The sequence below is a fragment of the Antechinus flavipes genome, chromosome 3 (assembly GCF_016432865.1).
Source record: "Antechinus flavipes isolate AdamAnt ecotype Samford, QLD, Australia chromosome 3, AdamAnt_v2, whole genome shotgun sequence".
Taxonomy (NCBI): domain Eukaryota; kingdom Metazoa; phylum Chordata; class Mammalia; order Dasyuromorphia; family Dasyuridae; genus Antechinus; species Antechinus flavipes.
In genome coordinates, this window is record NC_067400.1 from 240,511,986 (window position 1) to 240,530,797 (window position 18,812).

An 18,812-nucleotide genomic window follows, 5' to 3' on the forward strand; every position below is an offset into this window, starting at 1 on the left:
AAAGACCTGTTGAATAAGTCTATAACTGTAAAGTGGGGAGAGCCAATGAGTATGTTGATGAGATGAGTGTGGAGGTTAGGAATGGTCAGGACTCTGGAAATTAGCCAAAATTAACAACATAGAGATTCTGAACTAACTTCCATCCATGGTCACAGGGTTTCCTGTAAGGAAAAACAGGTGTATTACAAGGACTGAAACAAGGCTAGATAGCCACTTATAAAAGAATGAACCCTTCAATAGCTTTACAGATTGGAGTGTCTTGGCAGATACAAGATAAAGATTGAGGAGTTTTATATGGATTACATTTGGGGAGACACCATGGACATGTCTGATGTCTGTGATAGAGATGGCCCAGAGGGACTTGAAGACCTGCTTCAAGCATGAAGACTCAGCAAAGGAAACCTTGACCATGAGAAAATAGAAAGTTAAGTATGAGAGAGAAAGAGTTACAGGATGGAAGAGAAATTCTATCTTTCTGAAGGCAAATTCGATTGGTAGCCTGGTAGATTTTCAAGGAAGAAGCTGTGATCAAGCAGAAATAGGTACATACCTATTAGTTCCCCTCTTTCCCAAAAGAAATGAAAGTACAACAGAGGTGAAACAGTACTGACCAGAGGCACACTACAAAACCCAGTGTTTATGCTAAGGAAAGGATGTGGGGAACCTAGTGGGGTTAAGATGAACAAAACAGCCCTAATATTGAGTAGGGCCTCAATGGTGTGATTGTAGACTGTCAAGGAAACATTGCCAATAGGGGAAGTAGAGATCAATGAGAAAATTACCATTTCCATTTCCAACCCATTCCAGTCTTCAAAGTCTTGTCAATAGCCTTTGCAATTAGTTGTTGTTGTTGTTGTTGTTGTTGTTGTTGTTGTTGTTGTTGTTGTTGTTGTAACAACACCCACTAGGGGAGGGTGACAGAGTGATCACAAAAAGGAGGAGGTCCTGGCTAGGTATCAGAGATCTGAGGGAGGCAGAAAGGAGGAAATTCATGTGGTCCTTCCTTAGCTTGTACTGCAAGAGAACATATTCATTTTTCTAGTGTCCAGGCTTTTTAGACCTAGTTAAGGGATTGGGAATTAGAATTCCTAGGTGGGGTGGGAGATATATGTGATAGTTCTTGGTGTTATCCTTCTTTTATACTCTCTGGAGTTGGCTGAGATGGAAAGCCGTAATTTTATTTTTCAACTTAAATTTATTGTCATGTCACAAAATTATTCTCAATAAATTGATATCTAGAAACTGAATCCAGTAACACTGATGTGTCTGTAGTTTGCCAGTCTAACATGTTTCTTTTAATTAAGTCACTGAGATCTTTTGGAGAGACTGTCAGTGAAAAGAGAAATAAAATTGAGGAACTTGGAAGGTTCCTTATGCTCTAAGCCAGAGTTTGAATCAATAGTGAAAAGGTAATGGTTGTAAAATTGATGCCAGGTTTCAATTTTTGTCCAGTCTACAGTCTTTAGAAAAGCTGTAGGAATGGCATTCAAAAGAGCCTTGCCAACTTCCTCTGCCTTCTGAAAGTGAGCCTGAAAAGATGTGGACTTTTTAATATCTGTAGTAGCATTTTTTTTTCAATCAGCTACTCTGAACCAATGCTTAGCTTCTCCTGGCCTCCTAGGATTTGGACTGGACTAATGTCAGGGAAATCAGGTTTATAAATAGATTAGAGTTCTTTAGTAAATTCTATAGGGTCTTCTCAGATTTGGGAAAATTTTCTTTATGACCAAAGTTCCTCCTTGAAATATGCAGGATTTGTCAGATCCAGGTTCTTTCTTTGAGTTTAAAAAAAAAAAATGGGATATACTTTTAATGAGCTTCTTCTCCCTCCTGGAGAAAGGAGGGTAAATGTTTTTGAGAGGGGCTCTACCATCTGGCAAACCCATAAGTCTTTAAATACTTTTTTCAATTCTCTCTATGTCTCTGCCTCTGTCTTTCTCTCTCTTTCTCCTTCTCCCCCTTCCTCCTTCCCTTCCCTAAATTCATTTTGCTGAGAGTTTCCTTAATAGAAACTAGATTACTCTCACCTTTTTGCTTCGTGGTCTCAAATATCACTTATTAGAAGCATTCCACTCTAGATAATTAACCTTCTGTATTTTTGAGACATTTCTTAAAATAATTTATCCTGTCCTGATCAAAAATTCCCCATATTGCCTGTAGTAATAGGGGATCATTTCTGCCAGTTAGATACCTGCAAGTTTGGGAGCCATGCAGTAATGATATGTGGCTTGCTGTCACCCCCTTACAGGAGGGGCATCATTTTTGAATGATTTAAAGTCCATTGGTATTAGGAACTTATACCAAAGGGGAACAAACTGCTCCAGTACATCTAGCCAGAACACAAAAGGAATTGTTGTGACCAAAGAATCTGTCAACTTTGGTTTACTAGGGGTACTCAAAACGATCAGAGAAATTACCTGAGAGCTCTCCCAGAGAAGAAGATCTTTCCTTTCCTTTTTCTGTGGGGCACCAAATATTTCTCTTATAAAAATAAACTCAACTGAAAAAGATGAAAGTTCAGGATCTGAATGGAATGGTGAGTACCACTTCAGACAGAGATCAGAGACAGGTGGGAGACACAGATCCATGCTGATGCATAGCCCCACATCAGAAATCTCTGTCCATTTAATTTTACTACTTCATCTTGTCAGATCCCACTGCTACCACCAAGAAATACGGACTGGAGTTTGAAATGATAACCAGGTGGAATAGCAAGAAGAGAAAGTAAAGACATGAATTCTAGGAACCCTCTACACAGATTATAGAGGAGCCTGGTTCTGGAGGCAAAGCCTGAAATGTTTATGGGTTTCAGTGAAATTGGATTATAGAGAGACAAGATGGGACAGCTCCTTCTAGGAATTTTTCAAAACTAGAAGAAGGATGTTCTTGTTTATCATAAAATGGGGAGGGGGAATTGTAAACCACAGGACAAATTTCAGCCAGTTCTAGTCAGTTCTGAAGTAGGTTAGTTCAACAGTACACTCAAAGTAGAGCAGATACAAAGAACCATTGGTATGTCAAGGCTGAGCAAGGATCCGATCAAATACTGATTGATTCATTTAATTTTTAGGTCCTCCATCCTTCCTTCCAATTCTATGGATTAGGGTAATTCAGGGAAGACAGAGAAATTAATTTCGGGTGTATATTCACAAAGGTAAAGTCCTTAAAGGCAAGGAGCATTTTATTTTATATAAATGTTTAACTGAATTGAAATGACAAGGTGAACCTTGTCCAGAGGAGTTGAATTAAGATGGTGAATGATACCAAAACTCAGGCAGGTGAACAAATTGGGTTTGCTTTTTGCCTGGAAAAGACTTAAGTCTTCCCATATTTGAAAGGTGATCATATGTGTTGAGTTGGGATTAGATTTCTTGTTCTTGCTTGCCTTTGGAGAGTAGTCCTAGGCTGGATGTGTGGATATGAGAAAGTCAGGATTTGGTTAAATATTCACATTATCTTTAAAGTAATCAGAACAGTTAAAAATGGGTTGTTTCCTTAGAAAGTGGAGAGTTCCCTCTCACAAGAGTTCTTTAAATGAAGGTTGGATGACCACAACTTCTCAAGATTCTGTGATCCTTTCAAGTATTTTGTTCACTGTGGCTGAGTGCAACTTGAACAAAGTATAGCAGTGTAGTCAAAAGAATGATTGTTCATTTTCCTCAGGGAAATTTAAGTAACTTTCTCTTGCTGTTTTTTACTTTGTTCAGGATATGTGCATCCCCAAGTGCCTATGATATGGATGGAGGAAATGCTTAATACTTAAAAATTTTATGTTTGTTATAAAGGGAACCAGAAAGATGATAGAGAAGAGAGTAGCATTTTGATTTTGTTTAAATCTGCCTGTTAAATCTTTCTATGTAAATTTGTACATTAAATATATGTTATATCCTGTAAATTTTACAAAAATATCATTTAGTATCCAATATTTAATTTATTCTAGTTTTGCTATATAACAATTGAGATGGTGGAATTGAGCTTTAATATAATAAAGTTCCTTAAAATAAGTACTCAATATTGATACCAAAGGATATCAAAGGATTTGAACTGTAATTTTTTTCTAAGTGTTAAAACATCTTAGAAAAGACATATATGAAAATATAAGTGCTTTGATATACTTTTTTTTTTTACTACCAAAAAGAGCTATATCAGTTGAATAATTGTCCTCCTATTTGTATTCCCAATTTTTGGGGGTAACAAAAAGGAATTAGTCAAGTTTTACATATTGTAATCAAGTGACTTTTCTGCCATAGGGATCTCAGAAATTAGAGAAAGGTAATAATGTTTATGACATAAGTCTAACTTTAAGTTTCCATGTATAATTTAGAAGTTATGCCTGTTAAACAATATGTGGGTCATATATAATAATTAGGGAATTTAAGGTGTGTGCTTTAGTTTATAATTTACATTTAGACTAATTTCTATGTAAGAATCTCCTTTCATCTTGTTTTACTTTTAATTTTGAGAAAGATAGTTTTGCTTTTCAGATGTGATTGATCTCACTGGAGATGATAAAGATGATCTTCAGAGAGCAATTGCCTTGAGTTTGGAAGAATCAAACAGGGCATTCAGGGAGACTGGAATTACTGATGAGGAGCAAGCTATTAGCAGGTAAAAATACAACTTATATAAAACAGATATTTTTAAAGTACATATAAGAGAAATAGAACTTGCTTTAATTAATTTTTATAAATTAACAGAGAATAACAAATTCCCCAGTAGAGAATCACATATCTACTCTAATTGTAAACAATACTGCATTTTAAAATTAGCCTGTTTGCTTCTGAATTGTTCTTTATTCTGTAACGAAGAAAAAAAATCTATCTGGTATTAGACCATGTTTGAAAACATATTAATTGAGCAAAAGCTAGCTTAGATTTTTGTTTGTTTTTAGAATTTTGGAAGTAAAATTATTGGTTCTGTTCAAGTGTTTATATCTATATCTGTTAAAGAAAACCATATTTTATTTTCCTTTCCAAGACTGCTTGAAAGCTGATTGGTTATATACCTATCTTAAGATCTGTTGTTAAGGTTTTATATTTCGTTCATCTGTGAGCAGGACTTCTAGAAGATTTGCAGTTTCCTTAAAAAAAACTCTCCATTTATAAATTCATGTAAATATTTTTAAAATAAGTGGGTCAAGTACAGATATTTAAAAGAAAATATTTTTAAAATCAAGGAATTAGTGTAATCAATTTCCTTTTTTCATAAATCCAAGAGTGAACAGTGATAACTGATATTTGTAATGATGTTTCTAATGGTAAGATCTTGACCTCTCAGAATCAGCCATTCAATTACTTATTATTGAGTGCCCACTTTATGCAATACACTCTTTTCTCAAATGAAAATTTTATTTTATCATGAATATTTGGAAACTATTAGTACCAACATGGAAAATAAGGTACCTCAGTTACCTAGAACAGTAATGTCAGAAATTGATCTTTGGACCCATATTGACTTAGAAAGCCACAAATAAACGTTATCCATGTGTTTGGTTTGTTTGTTTTGTTTTGGGTAAACATTTCCTAACTACATTTTAATTTAGGTCAGGTGTACTCAAGATTAAATAAATAGTTTTCGTTTGGCCATTAAAGTCCTTTATAGCCTGTTCCCTTTCTACCTTTTCAGTCTTTTTATATTTTACTCCTTTCTCTGAATTTTTTTCAGCCTAGCTATATTTGCATTTGAGTACTTGCTGTTTCCCACACCCAACTCTCTATCTGCTCACTGTGTGCTTTTGTATTGGTGATTTTCATGCCCACAATTCCTTCCCTTTCATTTCTAACTCTTAGTTTCCCTGCCTTCTTTCAAGATTAAAAACTCAGTTCAAATCCCATTCTACTGTTGAAGACTTTTTCTGGTGATTCTCAATCCCTGCCTCCTTCCCTACCCCCATATTATTACTTCTCTTTCCTTTAAGATTACCTTTCTCATATTTTCTGTATGTTTTGTATGTACATGGTTATTTATATTCTTTTGCTCATATTAAAATGCAAGCTCCTTTAGTAGCAGAGATTTTATTTTTGTCTTTTTTTTGATAACTCCAATATATAGCCATATATAAATGCTTATTGGTTACTTGACTAATCTTTCTTTCTAGTTCCTGTCCCATGTTACAAAGAACCTATTAGCAATTTTGAACTGGATATTATCTAATAGGCATCTTAAATTCAACATGTCTAAAATAGAACTCTCCTTACCTATTCTCCCAAACCCATCCTTTTTTCTGAATTTCATAATTTTTTATTTTAGTCTACTATGATTCTTATCCAGATACTCAACCTTTACTTTATCCTTGAATCCTCAGTTTCTTGAATCCCACATTTCTAAGTAGTTCCCAAATCTTGTCAGTCATTTCTACTTCTACATTTCTAACATCAGTTCCCTTCTCCATTTACTCACCTCTGCTGGACTATTGTAATAACCTTCTAATTGATTTCTTTGCTTCAAGTCTCTCACTATTCAAATATACCCAGCTAGAAATGACTTTTCTAAAGTGTGGGTCTAACAAAGTCATTTTTCTAATCAAACTTCCTTATTGACTCTAGGATCAAATATTATTTGATCTTTATCATACTTTCTTTTTTTAATTTCTAATTTTGTATAATTTCATAAGATATCATTATATAGTAGTAGTTATTGTTCACTTTTTCTATCATGTTTTCTTCATGGCCCTGTTTGGAGTTTATACTAGAATGATTTGCCATTTCCTTTTCCAGTGGATTAAGACAAACAGAGGTTAAGTGACTAGCTCAGCGTCATACAACTAGTGAATGTATGAGGCTAAATCTGAATTCAGATCTTCCTGACTTCTGACCAAGGGCTATCTCCATTGAGTCATTATATATAAATAGGTGTCTATATAATAGTACATGTACACAATTTAGAAGAGATGTACACAAAACATCAGTGTATTGAAGTGCCTGATAAAAATTATTTTTAAAGCTTCTAATCTATAATATTAAATTAACCAGCAACCTCAATCCTGAAAATATAATGCTAATGTCAGTCCTCAAGATCATAAACCTTTCTTTTCTCCCAAAAGGGCTTATTTTATTTGATTTATGATATTTTTCTTAACTTAAAAATTTTTTATTGATGCCATTTCATTTTCATTATTGAAAGCAAGCCTTTCTTTGTAACAAAGATTATTTTTTAAATATAACTTTTTATTTTCAAAATATATGCAAAGATAGTTTTTAACAGTCACTCTTGCAAAACTTTGTTCCAAATTTTTTCTCCCTTCCCCCACCACCTCCCCTAGACAAAAAAAAAATAATCAATATATGTTAAACATGTTCATTTCTTCTATACATATGTTCACAATTATCATGCTGCACAAGAAAAATCAGATCAAAAAAGGAAAAAAATGAGAAAGAAAACAGAATGCAAACAACAAAAAAAGTGAAAATACTATGTGGTGATCCACACTGCAGTCCACAGCCTTCTCTCTGGATGTAGATGGCTTTCTTTATCTAAGTCTATTGGAATTGGCCTTATCATCTCATTGAAAAGAGTCACATCCATCCAAATTGGTTGTTGCATATTTTGTGTGTGTTTGTGTGTGTGTGTGTGTGTGTACAATATTTTCTTGGTTCTACTCACTTCACATAGCATCAGTTCATGTAAGTCTCTCCAGGCCTCTCTGGAATTATCCTGTTAATCTTTTCTTATAGAACAGTAATACTCTGTAACATTCATATACCATAACTTATTCAGCCATTCCCCATCTGATGGGCATCCACTCAGTTTCCAGTGTAACAAAGATTGAAAAAGAAGAAAAATATATTTCAATAAAATCAATTAATATACCTGTCCTCTGTAAGCAAATATGTGATATTCCTTGTCCATAGTGATTCATATCTACAATGAAGAGAGAGGTCTCAAAACTTTTAAAAAATGAAGCCACTTGGTTTAAAATGAAGAGTTAGTATAACTTGCTGTGTTTATAATGCTTCAAAGAGTTTGGTTTTCTAAACAATTATAATAGGTAGATAGGCTAAAAGCAAATTGTCCTAAGGCAGAAACAGGAAGTAGTCTAGGAATCTGCCAAGTGAATTTACTGCAGTTGCCATCTTGACTATAGTCTCCTCACAGAAGTCTCCTTCCGGACTCTATCACAATCAGTACCACCAATTGATTTAACTACCATTAAGGAGCAGGAAAACCCCGTTGTATACTAAGTGAATCAAATCCTCTTAAGACCCAGAAAAGAAAGTTGGCCCCAAAATTGTTACCACCAATGGTTCAACATCAGAAAAGGATTTTTTTAATTAATGGAAGTGACATTAAAGATGAGTCATTATTTTTCTGCTACTGAACTCTAAAGACTTTCATCTACCCCATAGCTGAATCCTCTTCGAAGTATTCTACTATTAGGATATGAGTTCCAGGATTTCAGGAATAGTTCCCATTTTTTATCTTTTTCCTTAGTGCTTTTGGCACATAGCTTTTAATAAATGCTTTTTCTAGTCCCTCCCCCTCCCCCCCCCCCCCCCCCCCCCCCGCCATGTTTTCTCATTGAGCTCATCTTTGGCTTCCCAAATGAGGAAATAGAAAGGCAATTCGAGGGAGTTCTGTGGCCAACACTGCTGCAGTGCCCAATTTAACAAAGCTAGAGAGAGGCCTTGGTATCCAGTGGTAACTGGTTTTGTGGAGTGAATGTCATGTTGTTGATGTCCTTATAGGAGTTTGATTTTTCATTTTTAAGAAAAGGCAGATTATTCATTTTGCTGTAAAGTCTCAAAGAGGCCTTCTGTTTCTGTGAGACATAATGCTCCTAATGCCCTAAAGGAATACATTAACATCTGGTTATCCAAAGTCTAAGAGGTGAACAATGAGCCCCAACTTTTAAAGAGAAGATGCCAGACTTTTGCAGCTGGATACACTACATTGTTACAGCTACCTACACAGGATGAAAGGATTGGAAGCCATTCATATCTTCATTTAGAAGACTGGCATCCTTGTTCCCTGATGGTCAAGAACTTATGCTCTCATCTGCTGATTTCATAACATAAGTATTCCCTTTATGGGTGTCCTCATTGATATCCTGCTTGATGACCATGAGACAGCTTGATAGGAAACTTGATGTCTTTGGCCATACCAAATATCTACACTATCAGGAAGCACTAAGTGAACTGGCTGCCATTATCAAAGAGCAGGCTAGAACTAATATTGTACTTAAACTAAACTCTGATGAGATTTGTATTGTGTATAGTGTAGTCTTTCTCTTCTCTGAGGGTATACTATATATCAATACAATTAAAGAGAACTGTTACGATATACACCAATCTAACTTTATAAACTGGGTAATAAAACTGCAGTAAAAATTTAAAAATGCTTTTTCATTTATTCATTCAATCCTTTCTTCATTTATTTTCATTATCTAGAACAACTATAAAATTACCCTATCTAGAAATTAGCAACTTTAAAATTACCCTAAATTTAAAATTACTCGAGTTTCTCCACATAAGTATAATTTATGTATATAAAGATACATTGATTCACTAGTATCTGAACATTCATTCTAGTAGGAATAAGTTTGTGCTAAGTCATCTATTTTGCCTTGTCCCTATTGGGATACATAGTATACTTTTGTAAGATTGGGGTCAATTCTATAGTTTGGGATCCTGAAACATTTTATTCCTCTATGTGAAGTTTACCTGGCAACTTGGCTTCATTGACTCAGTGCTCTAACCTATTTATCTAATATAGATACATGAGTAGTATTTTGAATTATTATAATATATTCTAATATTTTATTGTTCTTTTTAAAGCTATCAGCAAAGCTATTGTATTTTTACTATAAAGCCACACTTTGCTTTTATCTACCTTATAAAAGTGACTACTTAGTGAATATGTAGTAATCCATTTTTTTCTTGAATTGTCATATAGCTAGAATTATTTCAAAAATAACAATCCTTAGGGAAGAGGAATAGTAAATTTATCACATTTGAATGTCCTCTCAATTGACTTAACTGATTTCTTATAAGCCTCAGCTCAAATTCCACAAAAGAGGCTTTTCCTTCTCTTTCAGCTGACCACCCATTTATTTTGTTTACACCTTGTATGTACATAGTTGTTTCCATGTTATTTCCTCTTTTAGAATGTGAGCTCCTTGAGGGCAGGAATTACATTTTTGCCTTTCTTTCTTCAGGAATTAGCATAATTCCTGGCACTTAATAAATATTAATAAATGTTGCTTTTGCTAATGCTGAAAAAGAATCATGAAGGCAGTATTCCATCCATAAATTCTAGGAAATACTTTCTATATATAGATAATGAACTTTTTCTGTCTTGGAGTGTTCCTTTCCTCCTACTTGAAATAGAGAACACAAGAATATAACTATGGTAATATGTTAGATGGCAAAGAGCACAATGGGGAGAATAGAGCACTAGAGCTGGATTACAAGAAAGTTAGTTGCTTCCTGACAGAATCCATGTAATTATGCTTTCAAGCTCCAACATAAAGATTAGAACATTAGCTCCAACTTTAGTGGGATTAGTATCTAACTTGTGTGAATGATCATCAAATATGAGCAGTCTGCCTTTGGATTTAGCTATAGCATTTATAACACTGTGTATATTTAAAATGGATATGAATGAATGAAAAGTGTTTATTAAGTGCTTGCCATATATCAAGCAGTGTGCTAAGTACTGGAAATACAAACAAAAGAAGCAAAAGGATATCTCTTCCCAAAAAATTTGTTTATATTCTAATTTGGAGAAAATTCAGCTACAGGGCAGATGGGAAAACTCAGAATTCTTAAGGTAGCAGCGGAAGCCATTGGATAGCAGGATTTTAAGGTAAATCGGGTTATATGATTATGCCTGATTGTTTGGAGCATGTTGTGGCAGAGAAGATAATAAGGCCTAAAAGATTTAAGACACAGTGGTAAGGTGGGCAATCCTTAATCTCAGAGGAGGAATTAGATGTAGTGACTCACAGGTAATCAAAGTGCTATAAGCAGTCATGATGCTCTATGGGGAACTAGGAGCAAGGGGAAAGGTTGGAGGGAGGCCTGGCAGCTTATCCTCAGTGGCCGAGGATTTTGAAGAGAAAGCAAGGAGGGAGAAGTTGCCCTGCTTCCCAGCTGTCTTGAGTTACATATATGTATTGGGGGGAGGAGGGGATGGCAGAGAGAGAATGGTATACTAACCTATTTTCTTTGATTTTTTTCAAAAGTAGAAAAATATGGTAGGTCCTTTAAGGCAAACAGTATTCATTTACAAGATAGCTCTCTAAGTTTAGAAATATCATTCATATGAAAATTAACCTCATGATCTTTGCCTCATTACAACTTGTTCTGACTAGTGATTTAATTGCATGATAGTATGCTGTTGTATTATGTTGGAAAGATCTGACTCAAGCCCCCAATTGAAGGTCTGGTATTAGAATAAAATGAGATACTTGAAGGATGTTAAAAACAGGTTTAATTAGCCAGAATGTAAAAAGGATATTCACCAAGGACACAATAACACTTAGCTCAAGTAAACATCTCCAGTCTTACTGCCTTTCTTACAGTATCATTAGTAAGGTATGATTAGGCAGTCTTGGAACATCATCTAGATCTAAAGGGCTCTCACTCTATGTCAGTAGGTCTTTTTTTACCCTCAACTCATCAGAAAATAATCTATACTAGTCCCTGTCAACCTGCCTCCTCTAACCCCATGGGCTCCTTCATAAGAATATGAGAAATGAAATCCTTTTATCCTTCTCAAGATCTTTATAACTTCCATATTTTCCAGATATGAAGGAATATAAAAACACTTTATCTTTAGTAGAAGAAGCACTGAAATGAAAAAGAAAATAGGGAAATGGAGCCAAAGAAAAGCTTATTGCCTTCAGGAGGCAGAACTAAGAGCAATCAGTAAAGTAGCAAAGAGACCAATACAGATTTTGATAAAAGAAAGAACTACTTGACATATACTACCTACCTACAAGTGGAATGGGCTGTCAAACAAGAGTGGTAGATTTTTTCACTGAAGGTCTTTAACAATGACTGAAAGACTGCTTGTTTAGGTATAATGTAAAAGAGATATTTATTCAGCTATGGCTTGAATTAGGTGACCTCAAACTTTTAAGATTTAAGATTCAATGAGTATCTTAATTTTTCCCTATCTTTTAATTGATTAAAGCACTAATAAAAATACAATAATAAAATACACTTTCTTTTTTTTAAACAAAATTTTATTTGTGCTTAAGATAATCATTAAAAGATTTTTAAAAAATGACAATTTAATCAAACAAGTCAGTCCAATGTCAATCATTTCCCCACAAATTTACTCTACAATGTGTAGTGACTTCATTTCCATCAAGAGGCATAGTTTTGGTAAGTGGATACAGAAATAAATATCTATTCAGTTATACTCTCCCATTGACTTCCACCATGAATTTAGATATTTGCTCCCATAGGGAGGAGCTGTGAGTTTCAACATGTAATAAAAGTCACTACAAAGTACTTTTTATGTTGCTAGCTACCTTCTTAGCTAAGGTTGTCCCTTGAAATGCTAATTGTGTAGATTATAAACACATAGCTTTGATGTGTTACTTTAGTTTTAAAAATTAAAATGAAAGTATAGATTTTTTTCAAATAAATGAAATAGAATAAATAATAGACCAAAAATGGAATTAGAAATCCATATTTTCTGGTTGCACTCTATATTTATCTTCTTAAAAAGCTTTTATTTCCAAAATTCAAGTATATTGTGAAGAAATTAAAAATACTTAGGAGAACTAATGGTGGTTTTAGATAACCTTAGATTATCTGTAGGTGAACATATATTTACATTTTTATTGTAATGGAAATTTCTAGTCTGTAGGAAGGATTTATTAGTTTGCTAGTGAGTCCAAGGTTATCTCCTAAATTGAATAAAGCAAAATTATAATTGATATATATTTTAGAATAGTTCAGTTATGTTATGTTATGAAAATGTTAGTTATGAAGGGATGTTTTTTTTTCTCTTTAAAACATACAAGAAGCTATATCATAAATTAAAATCAAATATTTAAGATGCTACATGGGAGTGAGTACTCAAATTATTAAAGAATGCTAATCACATGTACTTTGTGTGGTTGGTATATTATATGAGTCACCCAAAAGTAATCTGATGAGTTTTATTCCTGATAAATGCATCTGTGACTTGCAGATGTCTCTTTCATAAATAATATGCTTTAATTACAGAAATATTACCATTATTTGAACAATGATTTTTATGTGATTTCACTTTGTGATCAGGTAATGATCACAAGCATATACTTTTGTTAACATTTCACTTGGAAGATGAAGATATCATGTTGACTCAGATAAGACAAATTGGTTAATTTACCCAACATTTGTTTTTTACTAACTGAGCAGTGAATTTCATGCCATGTTTCATTTCTGTCATGTTTTTAAGGACAGATTTTTACCTTCAAAACTTGTAGCTCTTAAAGAGCACATTTCATTGTCTATTAAAGATCTTGGAGTAGGTGTAAGAGATGTGTGGTTCAGAAATGATGAGGGATCACCATTTTAATAAAAAAGCTGGAGAGATCTCTAGAAGCAAAGCAAAGTTTATTATACATTCTCTCGAGAAGGGCGTCCTACCCATCGAGCAGACAGGCGAAGGGAGGAAGCACTGTAAGGGGCAGGGTCAACACTTTTAATCCCTAATGCAAATACCCCCTTCCACCACTGACCTTCATCCTTATTGGCTGAGGATCTTACATTCTAAATGTGGGAACTACCCAAGAAATTGAACTTGACCAATAAGTACATAGTGGCCCATATTTGACTGAAATAGGGAGAAGCTGATGTCATGGGAAGATAGCAGGAAGGGGACTTAGGTATGTCTTTGACTCAGTCTTCAAAGTCCTTCAGGCCTACCCAAACTCTGAAGTAGATGAAGCCTTACAACTCGATTTTCACAACTGTCTTGAAAGATCTCACCTCATCTCGTTCAGAGGGGAAGTTAAGCATTTCAAGGATCAGTCAAGATAACTATAAAACATGAAGCATTGAAACACACACAGTATGGTTAAAAGTAAAAAATCAACACCTGAGACTAATGAATTTTTACTATAAAACACCCCAATTAATTCTCCAACAAAAAGCAAAGGCATTAAAAACTATAAAGGAGCTATATAAGAGTTGTTGATTCCTTTTTAATGTGGCATAGGTTTCTTAAAGTTACAAGAACAGTTGAAAAGGTACTTGAAAAAAAAAGTAGCTGCTAACTCTTCTTACAATGAAGAAAACATGCTTGTCATAGCTACAAAACTGGGATATTGTTAGGTAGGAAAAGGAAATACTAAAACTATACCACAAGCTGTACCAAAACTTATCAAAAGGACTCTAGGTGAGTCTATTTGACTCAGCATTTTCATCAAACTATAAAATATCTGTTTTTGCTTATCTCCACCATGAATATGTTTTAGGAATTTTTAAATTACATTGCATCTATTGAGGGATCATTAAATTCTGATGTTTTTATTGTGATCATAAGCAAAATTTTTCTGGCATTATAGAAATTCAAAAATGAAGTTAAAATATTGTCAAATAGCCTTTTCTAGTGACATATCACAGAATGTCAAATTTATCCAAAAATATGGAGGAAAATATATTTCAGTGGCCTGGGACCTTATAGAGGGCTGAAACTCCAAAAAGATATGCTTGAATCAGACTACCCAAGCACTTAAGGCTAATTACCTATTCGATGTGAGACAATGACTCTATTAGCATATGTTTGGATAAATGGCTCTTCTCACTGTTGAGTGCTTGCTGAATGTTTGGCATTAAGATAATCATAGTCAAGGATTGGAGGGCAGAGAGAAAAGGAACAGAGAGTCACTTGGCTGGAGCATGAGGAGGAGAAAAGAGAGGCTGGACTCAGGAGTCCAGGATCCAGGAAAGATCTTTGGCAAGTCTCCTGGCAGTTTGTCTCCTTCACTTCTCCCCCTAAAGACCAAGGACTTTAATTTTCCCTAACTCTGGCCAACCCTGAAGCCCTCTAGGAATCTAGTCCATACTTTACAGGAACTTATCTGATGTAGACGTTTGGGAAATCTAGGTGCTATAATTAAGGTTAAGTTTGGGAAAATAGGTTGTCAAAGTTATGTCTCTAATTTCCAATATGATAAAAGTGTGATTTCATGATAGAGAATTAAGGAAAATGTGTCTAAACCTTGTGAATTCAGTACCAGATTGTGTAAAGCAAGTAATTGCAGTGAAAAGAGAACATCTTGCCTATTAATGTTTTTAAAGATTTAAAAAGTTATGACTTATTAAAGATGTCAATAAATCTATTTTATTTTGTCCCAAGTAATTTGCACATTGCTATATTTATTTTTTCTTCATTTAGGTGTCTTAGAATTTTAGAGCTAGACGGAACCCGAGATCCTCTAATTATAGGCTCATAGAGCTGAAAAGAAGAGTTATCTTTCACATTTTTCATATGAGAAAACAGACCCAGAGAAGTTGAATATCTTGCCCAAGGTTGCCTTAGTAATAAGTGGCAGAATCATTTGAAATTAGATCCACTCTAAACCTTGCAATATATGGATGAAGGCAAGAAAACCCAGCAGGGTGAGGTCAGTTATTTAAGGTTATAGATCTACTAGTGTCAAAATTATGACTAAAACTGAGATGTTTTAATATCTACAATGCTTACTTAACTGTATTCTTTTTCATCTACTTAGGTATTTGAAATTTCCTTTTTATAGACAAATTTAGAAATATATGTTGTCAGAACATTCAAGTTTTACTTAAACTTTCATGATTGCCATCATGATGCCATTCAAGGAAGATATTTTCTATGTAAACCTCTTTTCAAAATATATTATAATAAGCATTAGTTTTTTTGATTAGGTTTACTGAAAAAGATTTTAAAAAAAAAAATTCAAATGCATATCTTATAACATTTTTGTATTAAATAACATAGTAACATTTTTCTCTTTCTTTTTATTGACTTTCTAAGAGTCCTTGAAGCCAGCATAGCAGAAAATAAAGCAAGTTTAAAGAGGACGCATACAGAAGTGTGGAGTGATTCTCCAAACCCTTATGATAGGAAAAGACAGGACAATTGCCCAGTTGGGCTAAAGAATGTTGGAAATACGTGCTGGTTTAGTGCTGTCATTCAGGTAAGAGTCTTTATTCACATTGTATTTCAATTAAGAAGAAATTTAGGTAGACCTTTTATGTTTCTTATTTATTATGTTTCAATTATTTGTTTGTACATATATAAATAAATGTATTTTATGTTATTATTATTATGTTATTCTTAATTTTTTTTATTTTATTGATTACTTTCCAAATGTTGAACTTTCCTTGCATCCTTGTTATAACAATAAATTATTTTATGTATTATGTTTAACACATTTTTATTTTAAAATTTTGAATTGCTGTTAACTAGTTCTTCTTTGCTTTGTCCTTATATAGTGTTACTATTAGGACTATATTAATTCCATAAAAGAAATTTGATAGGATGCTTTTTTCTTAATTTTTATAAACTTAAAAATATTAGTATCAATCATTCTTTAAAAGATACGATTCTCCTATAATCTATCTGGATCTGAATTTTTTCCCCTTCTGGTAATACCTTTCTAGCAAGTTTGGTTTCCTTTTGTGAGACTAGATTATCAAGATAATCTATTTATGTATTTTCTATATTTGATAATACTATAGATAAGCCTCTTTTTAAAAACTCGTTTTTGTTGGTTTATAACTTCTGCATTGTAAGTAAGTTTTGACATTTTTTAATGTTGTGATTTTAGCTTTTTGTTTTTTGTTAATTTTCTTACTTGTATATTATTTGCTTTGGCTAAAAGGTTTATCCATTTTTTGCTAGTCTTTTTAGCAAATAACTGATACTGTATTGCTGAATGCCAGGAATTTTGAAGCCATGTGCTAATAATGTTTCAAAGCCTTATTTGTAGCTTAAATCATCCACACCAAGGAATTCTTAATTTGGATCCATGAAGTTTTTTTAAAAACATATTTTTCGTTTGTTTCGTTTGTGCCTTCATACAATTTTAAGCATTAAAAGTTATTTAGAGAATGGGGATCCATAGACTTCACAACCAAATGACAAGGGGGTCCATAATATATTTTTAAAAGTTTAAAACTTTTGATGGAGACAAATTCAAATGAAGCTAGTAAATGTAGATAAATATCTTCAAGAAATTGTACAATAATTAAGAATTATCACACAAGTGAAAGGAAGTTGAAGTACCAATATGAACAGCAAATGGATAACCTTCAAATATGTAATCTGCTGTTGAGAAATAAAACTGTACAAATGGAAACAGCATAACCGAATATGAACAACTTGGATATCATAAAGATGAAGCAAAATGATTATTGAATCATAAGCAACACTTTCTAATTATTAAAAAAAAAAGTTGTAGAAGCTGATGTCGTTTATGGAAATTAATTTCTAAAATATTTTATGAGAGCTAGGATTTGAAATTTCAGTTCAATAGAAATTTATTGAATACAAAACATTTTATGGTCTGTAATTTTTTGATCAAGATAGATAAATAAAATGACCTCTTCTTTTGAGGAGTTGACAGTTTGGTAGGAGAAAGACATAGTGATGTGCACATTAACTGAAACAAAGTAAAATAAATTCATTTAACATCTTCAGTAAACCTTCAATGCTTTGATGTATTTGTTGTGACCTCAACTAATTAACTCATTTGCAGAAATTAGATCACTTAACAGTTTTAAGGGTTCACTCTGAAGGTTCCAATTGCTAATTTTTTTTTTCTTTTACTCAGTAGCCTTTTTTACTGATATGTGCTGGATAATTTGAATCTTTAAAAACTTTTAATATGCACTATGACCTCCTTTCACTGCTATCTTTTATACTATTTGTCATTAAATTCATAGATTTATGTAGATTTCCCCTAATTTAGCCTTTTTTTTGAGTTTCTTTCTTTGCACCAAGGTTTAAATCAAATGATAGGTTAAAAACTTTAAATCTAAGAACAGTCTATTACATATAGAAAAATAGCTGAATAAACTTCATAATAATAAACTGAATAAAACTTCAAATTTTTGTTTCTTTTATTAAAGTTGGAACTACTCTCTCATCTTATGAAAAAGCAGATTTCCTTATTTTACTTACTAATTAACAATGTATATGCAGTAACCTCAATTAATAAAACCATTTGTAGAAATCAGAGAGCTTAGAAATGAAAGCATTCAGCTTGAAGATTCCAATTACTGCTTAAAATCCAGAAATTAATCCTCTTTCACTTAGTGGCCATTTGTACTAATATGCATTAGATAATTAACTTTTTGAATTATCATTTATTGTGTTAAGTTTCTTTTAAAAAGTTAATTTAGGAGCAGCTAGGTGGCACAATGGATAGAGCACCAGCCCTGAAGCCAGGAAGATTTGAGTTCAAATCTGGCCTCAGACACTTAATGCTTCTTAGCTATATGTTACCTTGGGCAAATCATTTAACCTCAATTGCCTTGGGGGGGGGAGAGGGGGGGGAGTTAATTTAATGCTTATAAAATACAATTCTTGAAACAATCAGATTTGTTTAAAAAAAAGTGTCTTAGAAATAAAAAAAATTTTTTAGTAATTAATTAGATTTTATTATCTTTTAAGTTTTGTTCTACATATCCAAAAGCAGGAATAATAAAAAGAATATCAGGTAGAGAATTAGAGGAAACTTGGATCCTAATCTTAAATCAAATGGATTATAAATTTGGAGCTAAAATTCAGAGATTATCTATTCCCAACCCTCTCATATTATATGAGAAGGAAAAGAGGCACAAGGAAAGGGGATTATTCTATGATATTGTTTGCCCTTTTCCTTAGTA

At 33.2% G+C, this 18,812-nt stretch overlaps 1 protein-coding gene and 1 pseudogene across 3 annotated transcripts in view; both read left to right on the forward strand.

The window, feature by feature from the left end:
* Positions 1-18,812, forward strand: part of USP25 (ubiquitin specific peptidase 25) — a 187,841-nt gene that overhangs the window by 55,249 nt on the left and 113,780 nt on the right. For all 3 annotated transcript variants that reach the window (XM_051984753.1, XM_051984754.1, XM_051984755.1), the window contains exons 4-5: positions 4,485-4,608; positions 15,955-16,117. In XM_051984753.1, coding sequence (XP_051840713.1) covers positions 4,485-4,608; positions 15,955-16,117 — 287 coding nt within the window. The remainder of the gene's footprint in view (positions 1-4,484; positions 4,609-15,954; positions 16,118-18,812) is intronic.
* Positions 5,387-9,323, forward strand: LOC127553367 (protein C1orf43 homolog; annotated as a pseudogene).